The sequence below is a fragment of the Symphalangus syndactylus genome, chromosome 9 (genome assembly GCF_028878055.3).
Source record: "Symphalangus syndactylus isolate Jambi chromosome 9, NHGRI_mSymSyn1-v2.1_pri, whole genome shotgun sequence".
Lineage (NCBI taxonomy): Eukaryota > Metazoa > Chordata > Mammalia > Primates > Hylobatidae > Symphalangus > Symphalangus syndactylus.
The window spans coordinates 118,735,508-118,755,805 of NC_072431.2; the positions used below are offsets into that span (position 1 = coordinate 118,735,508).

General features: G+C 37.0%; 1 protein-coding gene across 16 annotated transcripts in view; it reads right to left on the reverse strand.

Moving 5' to 3' along the window:
- The window catches only part of FOCAD (focadhesin), a 322,164-nt gene that overhangs the window by 54,632 nt on the left and 247,234 nt on the right, over positions 1 to 20,298 (reverse strand). For 14 of the 16 annotated variants that reach the window (XM_055294111.2, XM_055294104.2, XM_063609849.1 and 11 more), the window contains 4 exons: positions 17,717 to 17,955; positions 14,165 to 14,254; positions 2,502 to 2,649; positions 471 to 590 (listed from right to left, as the gene is read on the reverse strand). In XM_055294111.2, the coding sequence (XP_055150086.1) occupies positions 471 to 590; positions 2,502 to 2,649; positions 14,165 to 14,254; positions 17,717 to 17,955 (597 nt within the window). The remainder of the gene's footprint in view (positions 1 to 470; positions 591 to 2,501; positions 2,650 to 14,164; positions 14,255 to 17,716; positions 17,956 to 20,298) is intronic. The other 2 variants (XM_063609848.1, XM_063609846.1) reach the window with 1 other exon arrangement.

Consider the following 20,298-nt stretch of genomic DNA (forward strand, 5'->3'; position numbering starts at 1 on the left):
TTTAGAGGAAACATTTTAAGGTTACTTAATTTAGTTTACAGGTACTTAAATTTTCTTATACATATTTGGTCATGAGTAGAGATTTTCTGAAGTTTGACTTTATCAGAGATGTCTATGTATTCATATCTTTACAAATTTTTGTTTCTAGCTTTACATAACTCTCATATTCCCTAGCCATATATTTTATGATCTTATAACTATAGAGCAATAGTCAGAGAGAGAGAGAGAGAAAAGCCTATCAATACTCTCTCAAAGAAAAACAAATGTCTACAGAATGAGACAGGGGATAAGGAGAGAAAAAGACATCTGTGACTTTTGGCTACAGCTGTGAGAGAAGAAAATAGTTAGAAGTTCCTCAGTTCTAGACACGAAAAATATCCCATTATACTCTAATTCAGAGTAAGTCAAAATCAGAACTTAGCAGCAGCATGAGACCCACAGAGAGAAATAATCAGGGCACACATTCCAACCTGCTGGCTATTCTCCACTAACAGTCGAAGCTTGTTCATAACATCCTCAGCCTCTGTAGCCTCAATAATTCCAGCACTGAACGCTGATGTACATACACAGCTAAGTGTGTAGGAAAGGACCTGAGAAGAAAATACAGCAGAAAAATGTGTCTTCAGGAGGAAAAATAAAAGAACTTGGTTTAGTTGACAAGATATTCTGTCAAACTTCCCCCCACAGTAAGAATTGGATTCAAATACATTTACCATGGATTGGGAACTGTTTTGCTGCCTAACTTATATTGTAGTATTTCATAACACTGTCATGATGGGTATGATTATTCCTACTTTATAGATAAGAACTTTGAAGCTCAATTTCATGTAGCTAGCAAGTGACAAAGGAGGGATTCAAACCCAGGTCTTTAGACTCATAATAGTAAATTTCTTCACCACATTATGCCAGAGCACAGCACCTATCAACAGCAGAAGGAAACAGATTTTCATCACCAGTGGGTGCTACTAATTAATTGCCATGCATTTCCATCCAAGGCCAAACAGGAGAGGAAATTCAAAGAAGTGAAACACTGCTCCATTAAGATTCCCTAGGAGAAGTAGTGGAGCATAACTGGAACAGGAATATGGATTCTGGAGTCAGATAAATTGTATAAAATAGGAATACTAATACCTGCTTCATAGCACTAGTGTGGGAACTTAATATGTTGATGAATGAATGAATCAATCAATCAATAAGTAAAATATGAGTAAAAAAGAATGGTGGGAATGGAGCCAAGATTTGGGAATATGTCCCAAATTGACCATTTACTAGCTAAGTAACTTTGGGCAAGTCACCCAATCTACCTGAGTCTCAATTTTTGCACATCAAATTTAATCAGCCCCTCTCTGCTACCTCCTATTTTCGTGATAAAAAATACCTCCCTTATAAGAATGCTGTTAAGACAAAGTAGAAAATTCAGCTTCTAGCACTGGTTAATATGGCATGAAAAATGTAAGTGGTTTCTAAGGTAGAAGTTGAATAATAAAACATCGGGGGGAGAAAAAAACTGCTTACTTAAGGCCTTATAAATCAAAACATTACAGATGCATCAGTTATAAAAACGTTGCTTTCATTTATAATTAATTTGCTCCTAGGTTGCAAGATTTACTCTTTTGGCTTAAAAAAAATACGTACTTTTAAATCACACTTTACACTGCTTTAAAAATGGAAATGTAGTGCATGTCTTAGAACAAAACTTCATTCCTCTGTGCCCAAAGAAATTCACCAATTCAACAAGTCCTATTGCTGAAAGCAGAGGAGCTGAGCAGGGAAACACAGCAGCCATTATGTACTCATCAATAGCTCATGGGCAGGCTGGGATAAAATAGAATCTGTTCTAATGAGAGAGAGAATCAGGCCAGGCCACGAGGTCATACCCTGCTCCTCTCACAGAAGAGTATAAGCGGTCCAGCTTCACCTGGGCAAAAAAGAGACAGGCACGACACATGCCTGAAATGTTCCATCTAAAAACATGGTTAACACACACGAACTGGGTCACATGAACTCCAATTCTGCATATTTTTGCACCATAACAGAAAAAAAACTTTTCTTTAAGTATGGTAAAGGGAATTTTCTCAATAATATTTTATGCTAGCTGACATTTTAAAAAATCGAATGCCTTTTGATCGGCAGTTTCTGAAGCTTATTCCTGGGCATTTTTGAAAGTTATATTTGGCTTGAGCACAATTCTAAAAATCTCTATTTAACCTTCTTCCAGAAATTGCAGGTCTTCTTAGAAAGTGCCTTCTAGTGATGCTAAGTTAGGTTTTATATTCACTAAAGGCTCTTATCTTATATGCCACATTTAGGTCTAAGTTGATTTAAACTGCCACACAATATGAAAACCTTATGATCTAATATTGGTTGTTTGCCATTCAGATTTTCTCTTTGAGGAAGAATTTAATTTATAGGGTTACCAAAATATGGTTAAGTCCAAAATAAGTGGCAAGAAGAAAACAAAAGAGAACAGAGGGGAAAAAAATGTAACCTCCCTCTCTCACCTCCTGAAATGTTCTGCTCTGGCTCCCACTGTCATCTAGGTACGCAGACAGCTTCCGAAGCGATGCTGCCACATGAACGCGGGACTGCATTTGGCTGCTGTGGCTCATGAGGGCCAGAACAAGTCCAACTCCCAATATACAGCCCGTGCTTGGATGCCAAAAAAGATAAGGTGTTAGGATCATAAGAAATCCGCATAATTGCTCTTCACTTACCATAGGTGTTTACAGTGCTCTCAAACCTTGATGAGATGGCTGGATTCAAATTCTACTGCCTAGTAGATGGTGTGCCCCATCATCCACGACAACTATATGCACCTCTCCCCTCAAAACGAAAACCTGACATCAAAACAGGTATCTGTGGCCCATGCTAGTGCCGTATACCCCTTAGATAAAAACAAAAGCAGGAAATAGTTTGACTTAAACTTAATGGATGAGAAGAGGAAAAGGCATAAACCAGCTCTATTTGTGCCCTTACAGAAATGCTGTAGTTTTCCCTGCAACACCCCTACCTGCGTGTTGAGTATACTGTGATCAACTGCATAAGGAGAGAAAAGACTAAAATTCAGGATGTGAGCTGAGGACATCTGACTCATAGCAAAGAAGATAAATGCAAGGCATGATTATGAGGTACTGCTAAGTGTTTCATGTTTCCTAGTCAACTTCAACAAGTGGAATTTCTTTCCTAAAGAAACTGTGTGTGCACAATGACATTAATCCTTCTCTCCCCTCTGATCTTGCAGAATACCACTGGGTCAGAAGAGAAAATGGACAAATGACAGGCTTGTCAAAAGTTACCCCATGTGACAATTCAATTGAAATCTAGGGCTTTGTGCCCCCAATTCTCCTGAATGAATACATATCCATTAAAAGAAAATAACTGTTCTCTCAGAAAACTTCAAGATAGTATGGTAAGATAATGCAGCTTGTGGTAATGCTTTACTTTAAAGAAAAAAAGCTTTTGTCATTGTTTTTAAATGGAGAAAATGCAATATTTTTTCAGAAATCACCCTTACTCTGGCTTGCCTTGCCTCTCATCATGATATCTGCTGCCGAAGAAGACATTCCAGGGCATTTCTCCAATAATGTATCTCAATGCCCACGTGTTACATCATTTTGCTCTTAAACAGCATCTATCCCCTTGGTCAGTGTCAAGAACATTTGCGTAATTTTATGAACATGTTAGTTACTTCCCCCAACGTGCAAATGGAGCATCCACACCTAAAAGAAGACACCCAGAAGGATAGACAGGCTACAGGATTTGCTCAAGGTCACACAGAGAGCATCCAGCAGAGCACGGCCAATACAAGGGGATTTTTTTTTTATTCCTAGCCTTCTGTCCCATCTGCCAAACCCAAAGCCCCTCTCAGTGCCCTGCATGGTGCCATGATGGAATACGTATGAGAAGGCACCACATCTCAAGTGTGTTTTTCTAGTTTCTGTTGCACAACAATCAGCCATTCAAAAATCCTTGGTAAAGAAGCTACTACAGTAATAATCCATCATTAGTCAGGCAGAACTGCTGTTACAGCTTCGTAAACTTAACAAGCTCAACTGGCATAATGCATTTTCAACCAGTTAAATCAACATCTAAGATCTCAATACAACATGCTTTTGAGACTAATCACATTTACAGAGGAGGAAAGGCTACTCTTGATTAATATGAATGTAAAGCCTTTGCTATTATTTAGAATCTACAGGGAAGTTTTTTGGCTATCTTTGGATATTGATGCATATAACAATTTGACAGAATTAGACCAAAGATATAATTAGACAAAATTTGATTAATACTTAGACAAATTTGACTCTTGTTCCCTCTTTAACTATTTAACTGCTACTTATGGTTAAGATTTCAAATGTTACTTCCTCAGGGACATCATCCCTCACCCAGCAGAGAGCCTCTTTAATACTCTCCCACAGCACCCTGTGCTAATTTACTTCATACAATTTTAATTATAAACTCTGATGAAAATTATTTGGGGGATTGTTTGATTATTGTCTCTTCCCTGGCCTGAAAGCTCCACGAGGATGAGTATACCTTTTCTGTTTTTTCCCTATCACAGTATCTGCTGCACCTACTATACTGCTTGGCGTATACAGGCACTCAACCAGTATTTATTGAAAGCTGAAGAACTAACCAAATGAAGAATTTTAAGAGTCTAGAGTAGCGAGAAGATCTACAGAAGAAGAAGAAAAAAGCAAGACTTGATTCTTATGTTTAGTAGGAGGCAAATTTTATGAGTAGTAAAATTCACTGAACATATCATGCAAGATTCAACCAAGAAAATTCAGTTTCTGTTTCTTGCCAGACTAATTTCAGAAAGAGGAATATTGGGCTTATCTGGAAAACAAATTTCTCTCAAAGCTCATTCCAATAGGGTTTATCTTTCTGAATAAACAAGGAAGTATGTAAGTCTTGCTTTTCAGGCTATCCTGGGCACACAAAAATCTCTGTCCCCTAGATTGAAGCCCCTCTTTTATCATCTCAGGAGATAGATGTATTAAGGCTTTGAAAAACACATCTGTTTCTAGTTCACATTTACCTAAAATTTATCATAGCAATTATTACTATAACCTAAGGAAGGTTATAATTCACTAGTGATTCTATTCATTGCTACAATGGCAGTTAATTGACTGGTGAAACAGATGAATATATAACAGTGTATGTATATACATGTTAAGGCATATACATCTATTGCTCCTCTGAATAGGTCCCCTCTCATTCATCTCAATTTTCCAGTATGCACCAATAACGTAGTCCTAAAACTTTATGCCTGATTTCCCTCTGATTTCTAAATCTTCTATATTTTAATGTATTTATTTTTGTCCTAAGTCTTAAAATGTTCCCCCAGGTGCTTAGTTCAGCAATTCCACATATTCACCTCATTCTAGCTTCTCTTTGATATGTCTGCCAGCTTTGAACCAAGAATAGCTTGGGCAGAGGCAGCTTTTATATCTTTCTGCCCACTGAAAGCAAAAAGGAGTTAAGTGTTGGTGTCTCCAACAGAGGAAATAAAAACAAATTATAATATTGGGTATAAAACTGAACTTTGGAATTGCTAACATAAATGTTCTATAAGAGTGCTAACAAATGATAAAGAGAATTTGAGTTTTTAAATTCCATACACTATTATGTCATTACTTATTTGAATCTATTATCAGAGTATATTAAAATATCACCAGCAAAAGAAATCCTGAAACTTAAAAGCTAAGCAATTCTGATATTTATGTTGCTGTACCAACTCAGACATAATTATATATATTTTTTAAATTAATCAGAGATGAATCTTCAATTCCCGAGTTTACCGTAGGCAATCCTGCAGATTAAGCACTAGGCCATCTAATAATTAGTTCTAATAACAGTTAACATTTGTATAGTGCTTTGCCCTTTACAAAGCACTACACAAATGTTATCGCATTTGTAAAAGCTCAGTAATAATTAACCAGAGCTTGGGTCGTTGATGACTGCGGGACTACAGTTAGGGCTGTGAGGATCACAATGGCACCATGAGCTACCACTAGATGGCAGTAAAATCTTCGTGATAGGCTCACCAACACCAGCCAGCCCAGGTGTGCGGTTCTTTCAGCAGGGAGATGTCCACTAAAAATTGGGAAGCACGGTGAATTTGCTCTGGGTGAATTCTATCATTTGAGCGAGTACACTCCCACATCTATTAACTACCTTCTAGTAAGACTTCCACTGTTTCACTTGAGGGAAGCTTGCCTTAGACTCCTGCAATCTCATTAGATAAGGGAATACTTTAAATCATGAGTCAGGCTTTCAGGTCTGGGTCTAGTTAAAAAGCAGAAGAAAGAATTAAAAAATTTAAAAAAAAAAGTGTGGGTGACACTTGCATGTCAGAAAAAAAAAATACACATTATACGGTCCAGCATCAAATTGCTTTCCTTCTATTGAAATGTGTTATCCATACTGTGTTATGTAAGAAAGAAAAATGGCTTTGAAGTCAGATATCCCAGGTTTCTCTCTTGGCTCTGCCACTTATTAAGCATATGACCTTGAACAAGCCTCCTATCTGAGACTCACATTCTTTATCTGTAAACCAAAGTGATGATGATTCCTACTTCAGTATCATGTTTAGGTTGTGACATGGATGTAATTCCATGAGAAACAGATGTGAAAATGCCTAGCTCAGTATGCAGCTGCTCAGTAAGTATCAGTTGAACCTGAAGCCAAAAAGAGAACTATGCTGGGTGCAGTGGCTCGCATCTGTAATCCCATTACTTTGGGAGGCCAAGGTTGGGAGGATTACTCGAGGCCAGGAGTTCAATACCAGCCTGGGCAACACAGTAAGACCCTGTCTCTACAAAAAATAAAAAAATTAATCAGGCATGGTTGCATATGCCTGTAGTACCAGCTACTTGAGGCTGAGGCAGGAGGATCACTTGAGCCCAGAAGGTCGAACTTGAGTAAGCCATGATTGTATCACTGCACTCCAGCCTGAGCAACAGAGTGATATCCTATCTCAAAAAAAAAAAAAAAAAAAAAAGGGACAACTGCACAAGGACTGACACCTAGAGGGCATTAGTAAACTTCATTAACTGTAGGACTAAAAGTTTGGAGAGGATGGAAGAAGGGCTTCTTGAAGGGCCTGAGCTTTTAATTGGGCTCTAATAGACAGGCAAGTTTCCACTAACTGGACAGGAAGTCCAGGCCTACCCATCTCTCTCTCAATATAGTTGTTCATTAAGAAGGACAGAAAACCAAACACCGCATGCTCTCACTCATAGGTGGGAATTGAACAATGAGAACACTTGGACACAGGGTGGGGAACATCACACACTGGGGCCTGTTGTGGGGTGGAGGGAGCGGGGAGGGATAGCATTAGGAGATACACCTAATGTAAATGATGAGTTAATGGGTACAGCACACCAACATGGCACATGTATACATATGTAACAAACCTGCACGTTGTGCACATGTAGCCTAGAACTTGAAGTATAACTTAAAAAAAGAAAAATAAATAAAATAAATTAAGAAAATAAAAAATAAAAAAAAAACAAAAAAATAAAAGAAGGCAAGAATCAAGAAAGAAGGTAAGAATGAAGAAATAAGAAAACTTAATAGTAACAAAAATAAATTTTAAAGTTAAATATGCTTAGACATATGAAGTTTTTAAGCACCTCAGTATCTGTATGGTAGGTAATTCATCCGCATGGTACGCCTCACATTTAAACAACCTTCCTGAAAACTGATGGAGACAATGCCTGAAAGTCACTCCTGACTGTGCCACTGGCTGAAGTTGGCAGCATCTTAATCTCAAATTTTTTCCCAGTTTTATAACATCTTGAGCTACAGTTATAATGAACATCTTTGGGTGGTATGAGGAGGAAGGAGGGATGGAAAGAGACATGAAAATATCTTATTCCTAGGTTGTAAAAGGCAATATAAATGCATGGATCAGGTTCAAAATCTCAACTCTTCATTGGATTCAAATAACAGCTAAATTTCCCTATTTTTCTCATTAATCATTTTCTATTTTCAAGATACTTCAACCATGCCATCAAACTCTTTCTTTACTCATATTCAAACCACACTCTTTTTTTTGTTTGTTTTGAGATGGAGTCTCACTCTGTCGCCCAGGCTGCAGTGCAGTGGCGGGATCTCGGCTCACTGCAAGCTCCGCCTCCCGGGTTCACACCATACTCCTGCCTCAGCCTCCCGAGTAGCTGGGAGTACAGGCGCCTGCAACCACACCGGGCTAATTTTTTTTTGTATTTTTTTTCAATTTTTAATTTAATTTTTATTAAGGTAAAACATACATTTAAAATGTACCATCTTTATCATTTTTAAGGGTACAGTTCAGTGGTAATAATACATTTATATTCTTTTTAAAAAGTAAATCAACAAAATGACTGAGAAAAATATTTGTAATAAATATGGTAGTTCATATACATAATATATAGTTCATATACATAATATATAATGAATTCTTAAAAATTGGTAAGATAATCTTTTTTTAAAATATATCTACAATCTTTCTTATCTTTTTTTTATTATACTTTAAGTTCTAGGGTACATGCGCACAATGTGCAGGTTTGTTACATATGTATACAGGTGCCATGTTGGTGTGCTGCACCCATTAACTAGTCATTTAGCATTAGGTATATCTCCTAATACTATCCCTCCCCCCTCCCTCCACCCCACAACAGGCCCCAGTGTGTGATGTTCCCCTTCCTGTGTCCATGTGTTCTCATTGTTCAATTCCCACCTATGAGTGAGAACATGCGGTGTTTGGTTTTTTTGTCCTTGCGACAGTTTGCTGAGAATGATGGTTTCCAGCTTCACCCATGTCCCTACAAAGGACATGAACTCATCATTTTTCATGGCTGCATAGTATTCCATGGTGTATATGTGCCACATTTTTTTAATCCAGTCTATCGTTGTTAGACATATGGCTTGGTTACAAGTCTTTGCTATTGTGAATAGTGCCACAATAAACATATGTGTGCATGTGTCTTTATAGCAGCATGATTTATAAACCTTCGGGTATATACCCAGTAATGGGATGGCTGGGTCAAATGGTATTTCTAGTTCTAGATCCCTGAGGAATCGCCACACTGACTTCCACAATGGTTGAACTAGTTTACAATCCCACCAACAGTGTAAAAGTGTTCCTATTTCTCCACATCCTCTCTAGCACCTGTTGTTTCCTGACTTTTTAATGATTGCCATTCTAACTGGTGTGAGATGGTATCTCATTGTGGTTTTGATTTGCATTTCTCTGATGGCCAGTGATGATGAGCACTTTTTCATGTGTTTTTTGGCTGCATAAACGTCTTATTTGAGAAGTGTCTGTTCATGTCCTTCGCCCACTTGTTGATGGGGTTGTTTTTTTCTTGTAACTTTGAGTTCATTGTAGATTCTGGATATTAGCCCTTTGTCAGACGAATAGATTGCAAAAATTTTCCCCCATTTTGCAGGTTGCCTGTTCACTCTGATGGTAGTTTCTTTTGCTGTGCAGAAACTCTTTAGTTTAATGAGATCCCATTTGTCAATTTTGGCTTTTGTTGCCATTGCTTTTGGTGTTTTACACATGAAGTCCTTGCCCATGCCTATGTCCTGAATGGTATTGCCTAGGTTTTCTTCTAGGGTTTTTATGGGTTCAGGTCTAACATTTAAGTCTTTAATCCATCTTGAATTAAGTTTTGTAAAAGGTGTAAGGAAGGGATCCAGTTTCAGCTTTCTACATATGGCTAGCCAGTTTTCCCAGCACCATTTATTAAATAGGGAATCCTTTCCCCATTGCTTGTTTTTGTCAGGTTTGTCAAAGATCAGATGGTTGTAGACATGCGGCATTATTTCTGAGGGCTCTGTTCTGTTCCATTGGTCTGTATCTCTGTTTTGGTACCAGTACCATGCTGTTTTGGTTACTGTAGCCTTGTAGTATAGTTTGAAGTCAGGTAGCGTGATGCCTCCAGCTTTGTTCTTTTGGCTTAGGATTGACTTGGCAATGTGGGCTCTTTTTTGGTTCCATATGAACTTTAAAGTAGTTTTTTTCCAATTCTGTGAAGAAAGTCATTGGTAGCTTGATGGGGATGGCATTGAATCTATAAATTACCTTGGGCAGTATGGCCATTTTCATGATATTGATTCTTCCTACCCATGAGCATGGAATGTTCTTTCATCTGTTTGTATCCTCTTTTATTTCACTGAGCAGTGGTTTGTAGTTCTCCTTGAAGAGGTCCTTCCCGTCCCTTGTAAGTTGGATTCCTAAGTATTTTATTCTCCTTGAAGCAATTGTGAATGGGAGTTCACTAATGATTTGGCTCTCTATTTGTCTGTTATTTGTGTATAAGAATGCTTGTGATTTTTGCACATTGATTTTGTATCCTGAGACTTTGCTGAAGTTGCCTATCAGCTTAAGGAGATTTGGGGCTGAGATGATGGGGTTTTCTAGATATACAATCATGTCATCTACAAACAGGGACAATTTGACTTCCTCTTTTCCTAATTGAATACCCTTTATTTCCTTCTCCTGCCTGATTGCCCTGGCCAGAACTTCCAACACTATGTTGAATAGGAGTGGTGAGAGAGGGCATCCCTGGTTTTTTTTTGTATTTTTAGTAGAGACGGGGTTTCACTGTGTTAGCCAGGACGGTCTCAATCTCCTGACCTCGTGATCCACCTGCCTCGGCCTCCCAAAGTGCCAGGATTACAGACGTGAGCCACCGCACCGGGCCTCAAACCACACTCTTAAGAAGTCACTTGACCCCAAAAGTGTTTCTTGAGAAACCAGGTGAGTGGCACTAGTTCCTCTCCAATCTTAGCCTGCATCTGAAAGAAGATCCCATAACTACCACCTATTAAATGGACATTTTACTTTATTTATTCCTGATGAAACTCTTTACACATGCAGCTACCACTACCATATCATTTACCCTTTTGTTAGTCTGAAACTAACAGGATAGAAGGTATGAATGTAGCTGTAAATCATAAGTTCCTAAAGGCCAGAAATGTAAACACTGATTTAATGCATATTTGAGCAGTGCCCATAATATCAAAAGGTAAATGAGTCAATAAACTGGAAGTTAGTGCTTATAATCTGTTAATTCCTAGTAACAATGAACCCTAGAGGATTCATGCCTGAGGTTCCAAAACACGTGGAAGTCCAAAAAACTACCATGTAGCTCCCTCAAAAATGTCAGTATTTCCGAAAGCCTAACAAAACCATATATTCACCTACACAAGTCACATAGACTAACCGAAACATTAAATATCTCATTAAATGAGCGTGTTTAACTCTTTTTTGAGCATTCTTTTTTTGATTATTTTTCATTTTTATCTTTCATTACTGAAATGAGAAAATAAATTTTAAAGCATTTAGTTTAATAGACAAAACTCCTTAAAAACCATGGGGTTAGCATGGGAAAGAGAAAGGTTCTTAATGCTAAGCAGGTTGGCAATCCCTGATATAACCTGTTTGCTTCCATTTCTACTTCTTAGCCATGTGATTTCACAGGGAAACATAAATCATTAGTCAAAGGCCCTTTTAGCCCAATCAAATTCAAATGGCCTCAACAAATCTTTAAAAAGATTAAGTCGGCTGGGCAGGGTGGCTCACGCCTGTAATTCCAGCACTTTGGGAGGCAGAGGCAGGTGGATCACATGAGGTCAGGAGTTTGAGACCAGCCTGACCAGTTGGTGAAACCCCATCTTTACTAAAAATACAAAATTAGCTGGGCGTGGTGATGTATGCCTGTAATGCCAGCAATGTGGGAGGCTGAGGCAGGAGAATCACTTGAACTTGGGAGGCGGAGGTTGCAGTGAGCCAAGATTCCACCATTGCACTCCAGCCTAGGCAACAAGAGTGAGATTATGTCTAAATAAATACATAAATAAAAATAAATACTTAAAAAAAGACTAAGTCATGCATCCATGTCCCCATACATGTGCATTGTATGATAAACATAAGTCAAAACTAACGTCTTAGTAGTATAAGGTGTAAGCTGCAAGATGACAGTTGTTGCTTTGAATTTAAATAATTTGTCTATTGCTGAAACATGGTTTTCAGAACAAGGAAGCTTTAATAATAAGTTTTTTGATTAATTGTTACTGAAAACTCTCTGCAAAGGAATTCAAAATCACATTCTAAAAATATTTCTCCATATGAATTTTAGGATTGTTTTATCTAGTTCTGTGAAGAATGATGGAAGTATTTTGATGAGAACTGCACTGAATGTGTAGATTGCTTTTGACTATGGTAATTATCACAATATTGATTCTACCCATCTATGAGCATGGGATGTGTTTCCATTTGTGTCATCTATGATTTCTTTCAGCAGTGTTTTGTAGTTTTCCTTGCAGAGGTCTTTCACCTCCTTGGTTAGGTATATTCCTAAGTATCTTATTATTTTTTTTTGCAGCTACTGTAAAAAAAAAAGGGTGGGATTCTTGATTTGATCCTCAGCTTGGTCACTGTTGGTATATAGAAGAGCTACTGATTTGTGTACATTAATTTTGTGTCCAGAAACTTTGCTGAATTCTGTTATCAATTCTGGGAGCTTTCTGAAGGAGTCCACATAGCCAAAGCAAGACTAGGCAAAAAGAACAAATCTGGAGGCATCACATTACCTGATTTCAAACTATACTATAACGCCACATTCACGAAAACAGCATGGTACTGGTATAAAACTAGGCACATAGAACAATGGAACAGAATAGATAACCCAGAAATAAACCCAAATACAGCCAACTGATCTTCAACAAATCAAAAAAAAACATGAATGGGGAAAGGACACCCTACTCAACAAATGGTGCTGGGGTAACTGGTAAGCTACGTGTAAGCTTAATTGGCAAGCTACATGTAAGAGAATAAAACTGTACAGAAGGATCCTTAGCTCTCACCTTATCCAAAAATCAACTCAAGATGGATCAAGGACTTAAATCTAAGACCTAAAACTATAAAAATTCTAAAAATAACACTGGAAAAACCCTTCTAGACATTGGCTTAGACAAGGATTTCATGATGAAGAACCAAAAAGCAAATGCAATTAAAAACAACGATAAATAGCTTGGACTTAATTAAACAAAAGAGCTTTTGCATGGCAAAAGGAATAGTCAGCAGAGTAAACAGACAACACACAGAGTGGGAGAAAATCTTCACAATCTATATACAACTGACAAAGGACTAATATCCAGAATCTACAACAAACTCAAACAAATTAGCAAGACAAAAACAAACAATCCCACCAAAAGTGGGCTAAGGACATGAATAGACAATTCTCAAAAGAAGATATACAAATGGCCAACAAATGTATAAAAAAATGCTCAACATCACTAATGATCAGGGAAATGCAAATCAAAACCACAATGCAATACCACCTCACTCTGGCAAGAATGGCCATAATAAAAAGATAATAGATATTGGTGTGGATGCGGTGAATACAGAACACTTCTACACTGCTGGTGGGAGTGTAAACTAGTAGAATCGCTATGGAAAACAGTGTGGAGATTCCTTAAAGAACTAGAAGTAGAACTACCATTTGATCCAGCAATCCCACTACTGGGTATGTACCCACAGGAAAAGAAGTCATTACACAAAAAGTACTTTCACATGCATGTTTATAGCAGCACAATTCACAATTGCTAAAACATGGAACCAACTCAAATACCCATCAATCAATGAGTGGATAAAGAAACTGTGATACACACACACACACACACACACACACACACACACACACACACGATGGAATACTACTCAGCCATAAAAAGGAATGAACTAATGGCATTCACAGCAATCTGAATGAGACTGGAGACTATTATTCTAAGTGAAGTAACTCAGGAATGGAAAAACCAAATGTCGTATGTTCTCACTCGTAAGTGGGAGCTAAGTTATGAGGATACAAAGGCTTAAGAATCACACAATGGACTTTGGGGATTCAGGGAGAAAGTGTGGGAAGAGGGTGAGGGATAAAAGACGACAAATTGTGTGCAGTGTATACTGCTTCGGTGATGGGGGCACCAAAATCTCACAAATTACCACTAAAGAACTTACTCATGTAACCAAACACCACCTGTTCCCCAATAACCTATGGAAATAAAAAATAAAAATAAAAAATATTTCTCCATAGCATGCAAGACTTATGGCAGTGTAGGAAGCAATGTCTAAGTACCTGTGAGAGTGGAAATAGGAACAACATACTTGTATTCAAGACTAGTGTCAAAGCAGCAATTTTCCAGGGCATCCAACGACTTCATCAGAAGAAGGTTCATCTCTTGGCCAGATATATCACTGGTTAAAGATGAAGGGGAAACAATGAACTATTTAAAATTAGTCAACTATCCAAAATACTTAATACAATATTATACTCTCAATATTTTACTGGAAATACCAGCATTTCTCTTAAAAAAAAAAAAAGTAACAATATTGATGAGTTGCATATGCTTATTTGGTAGTTACAGAAACTAAGTCTGACAAATTATTCAGTAATTGGGTTTCTGAGCAGTATAATCACTTGCAAACCAATAAACACAAAATCTCCTATTTTTGATTTTTCTCAGCCTGTTCAAATTTTAAGCCATTGAAAAATAAAAAATAAACTCGGAATTCCAAATATATATTTCTAAGGATGCTTAAGTGATTTTCTTCCGAATACTTAACCTATTAAGCTGACATTATCAATAATCATTCCAAATCTGTTTCTTGCAAAGACTGTCACTTCTGATTTCATGTCTCAATTGTAGAGGTTATAAATTCTATTCCTTTACTTACATTTTTTTTTTAAGCGGAGAAAATCCTAGACCTATATTTGTTTGCATTTGTACAGCAATTGATGATTTCATAAATGCCTAGATGAGAAGTATGACTTGCATAGTAAAATAAAACTTAAAAGGTTCTACGGCTGTCCCTTCAGGCAGATTTGTGGGCTTCATTACTGACATTTTAGTAGCTAGAAGTTCCTACATCTTAACTCTCATATTGCTACTTCAGATCATGCTAAGTGGAATGTAACTCCAGGAATGACAACCAGGCAGAGAGCACTTTTTTAAACACTTTCCCAAACCAAGACTATAGCAGTTTTGCCCAAGGTGAAGGAATTTTTGCAATGAAAAACAAACGCCCACATGCACACCCCTCACATCACACACACAGACTTAATAACTTTAACTAAATAAATCCTATAAAAGTTGTCCTTTGGAGTAAAATATACTCAAATATCCTAAACAAATGCTAAAGAGATCATACTTGTATTTTCTGGGGGTTATGACAGAAGCAAGAAGCTGTGGAATAACATTCAGGAGTCTTCTGAATAAATTCTAGATTGGAACTTAAATTCAGGTGACTTTTTCATAAGCCTTAGCAAAAAATGAAATGATTTTCATAATTCTCTCTTTTTTTTTTTTTTTTTTTTTTTTTTGAGACAGTCTTGCTTTCTCACCCAGGCTGGAGTGCAGTGGCACAACGTCAGCTCACTGCAACCTCAGCCTCCTGGGCTTAAGCAATTCTTATGCCTCAGCTTCCCAAGTAGCTGGGACTACAGGCATCTGCCACCATGCCTGGCTGGTCTCAAACTCCTGGGCTTACATGATCTGCCCGCTTCAGCCTCCCAAAGTGCTGCAATTACAGATGTGATTCATAATTCTTTTCAACATGGTGATTTCTTAGTCTCTGGAAAACAACATATTGTCCTAATTCTGTTCCCATTAAAGGACCACACTGGGACACATTTGATGTCACTGACCAGTCAAAATCAACAGCTCTCAAAACACTTGCTTTTAGAAAAAAATTTAAACTTTCTCCAAAGATGAAATTATCTGTTAGCATTGTTACTACCTGGTAAAAAATTTATTAGTATCAAAAGGCAAATATTTGAGATTCCTCAATTCCAACAAATTGGGAAGGAGGGAGCCATGAATAGTTATATTAGTATTATTATATTATATTATATTATATTAGTATATTATATTAGTAATGGTATTACTAAGACACAGGTCCTAAGTAGAAGGAGGATGCTATCAAACACAGGAACGTTAAGGCAAAGTTAAAATTTGTAGTTATTCTGTGGGTGCTCAGCTAAGGAAGGAGCTTCCTGATGTCTTTGCCCAGGGTTTCCTTCAGGTGTGAATTCAAGTCAGACAGACAGGAGTGGAAGACAACCTGGGAAGCAGGGTCAAGTGTTCTGGGGGAATCATCATAGGTTTCTCCAGCATGATTAAGTTAACCACAAATGCAAGCTTGTCAGCCTAAAAGCAGCAGCATCTCCTCCTAAGTTAGTGAAGAAAGGAGTCAGAGCCAGAATAGGATGAAATGAGTTGCCTAGAATTAAACTGCCACAGCTCATTTTTAGTTGCAAAACATGTTGCTTGAAAAGATACCAAAGAAAGAGCATGAACACAGATGGTGAAGAGACTGTCATTTGTAGCATAGTAGCAAAGGGAAAAAAAAATCACTTTCAAGTTTTAAGTCTTTAAAAATACTTTGTGTTCTGTCACATACACAAGATATGTAACAGTCAAATCACATGCAAAGGGCAGTTTTTTATTCATCTCCAGAACAAGACCTATATTTATTAGTGATGGTGAACAGGACAAAATGAGTATTCTGGCCATATTGCACTTATGGTCTCAAAGACTAAGAGAATAATCCCAATCATCTGACAGATGTTTCGAAGAGCTGAAAATGATCATCTGAAATATGGTATTCCCCCAAATCAATAGCAATTCACATAAAAGTTTCACATAATCGTGTTTGTGAAGAATTTAATCAATGGTCTCAAACTGAAATAAATATAGCATAGTGTCATCCAGTTTATCCACACCAACACCAGTTCTTGCCTTTTGGACAGCTATTTTCTGCCAACGAGGATTTTAAAAGAATCTAATATCACAACAGAATGCCTCTCCCTACTATCATATTTCCAAAGTAGGAAAACAGGGCTAAATGCCAAGTCATTGACATCAAAATATTCATGATAAGCAAATATTCATGTTCTATCCCACTACAATCAATGTAGATATATAAAATTCTAAGAATTGCTAGAAAATAAAGAATAAGCAGTATGAACAACAAAACTAAAGCAGACTTATGCACTAAAAAAACCTTTCCGATTTAGTGGAATTTTCCACCTGAGTCTATTCCATTAGCTCCATTCAAGGGTAAAGTTAGCAGTCCAAAAATGAGCAATCAAAGTGAACAAAGCACACAGTATAATATGCACAGATTAAGACTCCTTAAGGATTATAAAAATGTGGCCAGGGCACAGGAAAAAAAGCAATATTTAAAGCCGGGTACATGTAGTTCTCAGGTGATTCAGTGATTCCCAACACCCCTTAGGCACTAGAGATATGCCAATCCTCTCCTCTCATTTTACAGTGATATCAACAAAAGATTGTCAGTTATTTTCATCCCATATAAACCAGAAAAAAGAAGCTTTTTACTTACAGCACCATAACTTGACTTTTCTCATGTCCACCACAGGTAGGTACCTGGGGCTTTCATCTAAGCATGAAATGATTTTCAAGTAACCAATCACTTTAATACTAGCAACCCTTAAAATACATTAATACCTACATGATGGTATTTTAGATAGATAAATTTACTCATAAAGAAGAATAAAGGATGAACTTGCCCATCTCAGAAAGTTTAGCAATCACATATTGCTGATACAATGTTTATGTATAGGTGCATATGGGTGCAAAATCCTTTGCAAAAAATCACAAAGAAGAAAAGCAGGAATATTTTAATAAACTGTACCTGAGTTTCTCTTCACACAAGCGAGAGAGAAACATCCCTAAAGCAAGGCCCATGTGGATTTGCACGGCTTGAGACTCATCAGCACTTGGTTTCCCAGGTAACCTGGCAGTCAGCATGTTCAGGATTTCCTCAACCTTCTCTTTACAAGAGATAATGAAAACTGGCACAAGGAGAGACAAAGCCGTGGCGGCAGCAGAACGGGCAATGGCACTAGCTGTGTTTTCACCAGAATAGGACTTCTAGACATGCCAAAGAAAGAAAACAGGGTTAGCCTTAAACATGAAGGAAGCATACCTATCATAAAAGCACTATACAACCACACAAGCTTCTCTCAGATCCACCCCAGCCGACACCCAAAATAATACATTTTTTAAAAATCCAAACGTTTTTGTCTATAGATTATGTTTTCATTATTAATGAAATATTTTGCTACTAATTGATGAATAATATCCTTTTAAATTTGAAAAACCAAATTACAAGCGTCTTCCTTTTAAAGGTTATAAATTCCCTCACTATAAGGCTTGAAGCAACTTCAGTGTTCCTAAAAGCCCACATGTATATATATTAAAAAAACAAAACAAAACAAAAAACTGAAGCTATCTGAGCCTGGACAAACCAGCAAGCCACATTATGAATGTCCAGAAAGCTAGGAGTTTTCCAGGAAAGAAACGAAAAGGGAGGAAAAGAGTTTAAGTTTAGTATGGGGAAACAAGTATAAATTTAGCACAGGGATCTATTGGCACATCTCCCAAAATTTTTGGTGGGAACACTTCCCAGTAGATGGATTATTTCCTACAGGGGGTTAATTCCTTTTAATTAAAAAGGAAGTTGAAATCCGAAAAGCCTTTGGTTACAAAGCAATAACCAGCTATTCAAAATGAAATGGAGAGCTCTATATGCCCCTTCCTACATGTAATTATGGGAAAAGAAATGAATAACAGCCCTAATAAAATGACAGAGCAGCTGAATATGAACAGCTTCTATAAGAATCCCAGGTTAGAGAGCTCTACCAGACATTATATACATTTATAAATATGTCTCAAGTGGGAAAGAAAGCCCGTTTATCATTCTTCACTATTATCCAATTTAAAATTTCAGACACACCATAAGGGCGGTGTTGTCCCTTGCAGTCAAAGCACATTAAAATGTGTTTTTAATTCTAGGCCCAATCGCTCTCTAAGCTTTGGTACTTTAAGGATAAAAATCAAACGTACTAAGTTGTACTTTAAATTAATATAGCACTATTTTAATGATAATGTTACTCAAAATGACACAGCTGGTAGCACACAGGAAATAAAGTGACTTTTAAAACAGGGCTTTGAAAAGTATGGTAATGCAAAACCTCACAAAGGTAAGAGGCAATCAGAGCTGACTAGTGAAGAGATTATTTCTGTTGGTTTGCAAGAACTATGCAGCATATGAGAAATTTCATACAGGGTCCTGCTCTGGTGAATATCTGAACTAGATAGTTATTACAAAGACCTCCACATAAGCATCTAAAGTTTTCATTAATCATTAAAGAAATAAGAACACTTCTGACAGAAAGTAAATCATTATAAAGCAATTAGCTTTGTGAGCAAAATTTACCTTCCAATTTAATTCTACATCATCTGGTAAGTCATTTTTTTTTTTTTTTTTTACCTCAACTATGGTAAAAAATCTAGCTCTAAACCCAAAGCCCTTGATGAATACATACCAGATCTTCCCAAGGGCAGGACAGAGGCACACAAAATACACAGAGAAGACCTTCGGCATTAAGGTTTTAAGCTAAATTCATGATCTTAGCAACAGTTCAGAATCTGTGTTATATTTTTATTAAAATTAACTATAATCCTCTGCCACTCAGCTGATTGTCCCATGATCATTATAATTCCCTAGGCAATGGATAGTAATAGGGTAGGACCAAAATAGTTCTACAAAGACACAGAAATAAAGCATGTAGTATGACCAATAAAAGGAAAAGGAAACCTAAACAAAAACTGTTTTCTCATTTTGCTTCAAATCTTAGAATACAAGCATGAAGACAGAGGATGGGTAACAGGTGGCTTTTTTCTTAAATGATCAACAACATTACTTTGTATTTATAGGGTATTTAACAGTTTTCAAAACATTTTTACATAAAGTATATTATTTGATCTTCACAATCTTTTTAGAAAGCTGACAAAGCATTAATTTTTACTTTCATTTTTCAGAGAAGAAAAATATGAATGACGAAGTAAGTGTCAACAGTCACAAAAACAAGAAGGCGGGGAGCAAGGGCTACAATTACTATAGATGATATTGTTCAATTCCTTCATTCTATAAATCAGGACAAAAAGACTCAGAGGTTGAGTAAATTGTCCAAAGTCACACAACCTGAAATGAAAAAAAACTATGACTAGAAACTTGGAGTCCCCACATTTCAGCCAACGTTTATTCTACTACAACTGTAGCTCTTGACCCTGACTACACATTAGAATAACTGAGAGAACTCTCAAAATGCTGATGCCCAGAGTTTATCCATGAGCAATTAAATCAGCAGTGGGGACTACACATCAGTATTTCATATATATATATTTCTATACATATATATTTCACATTAT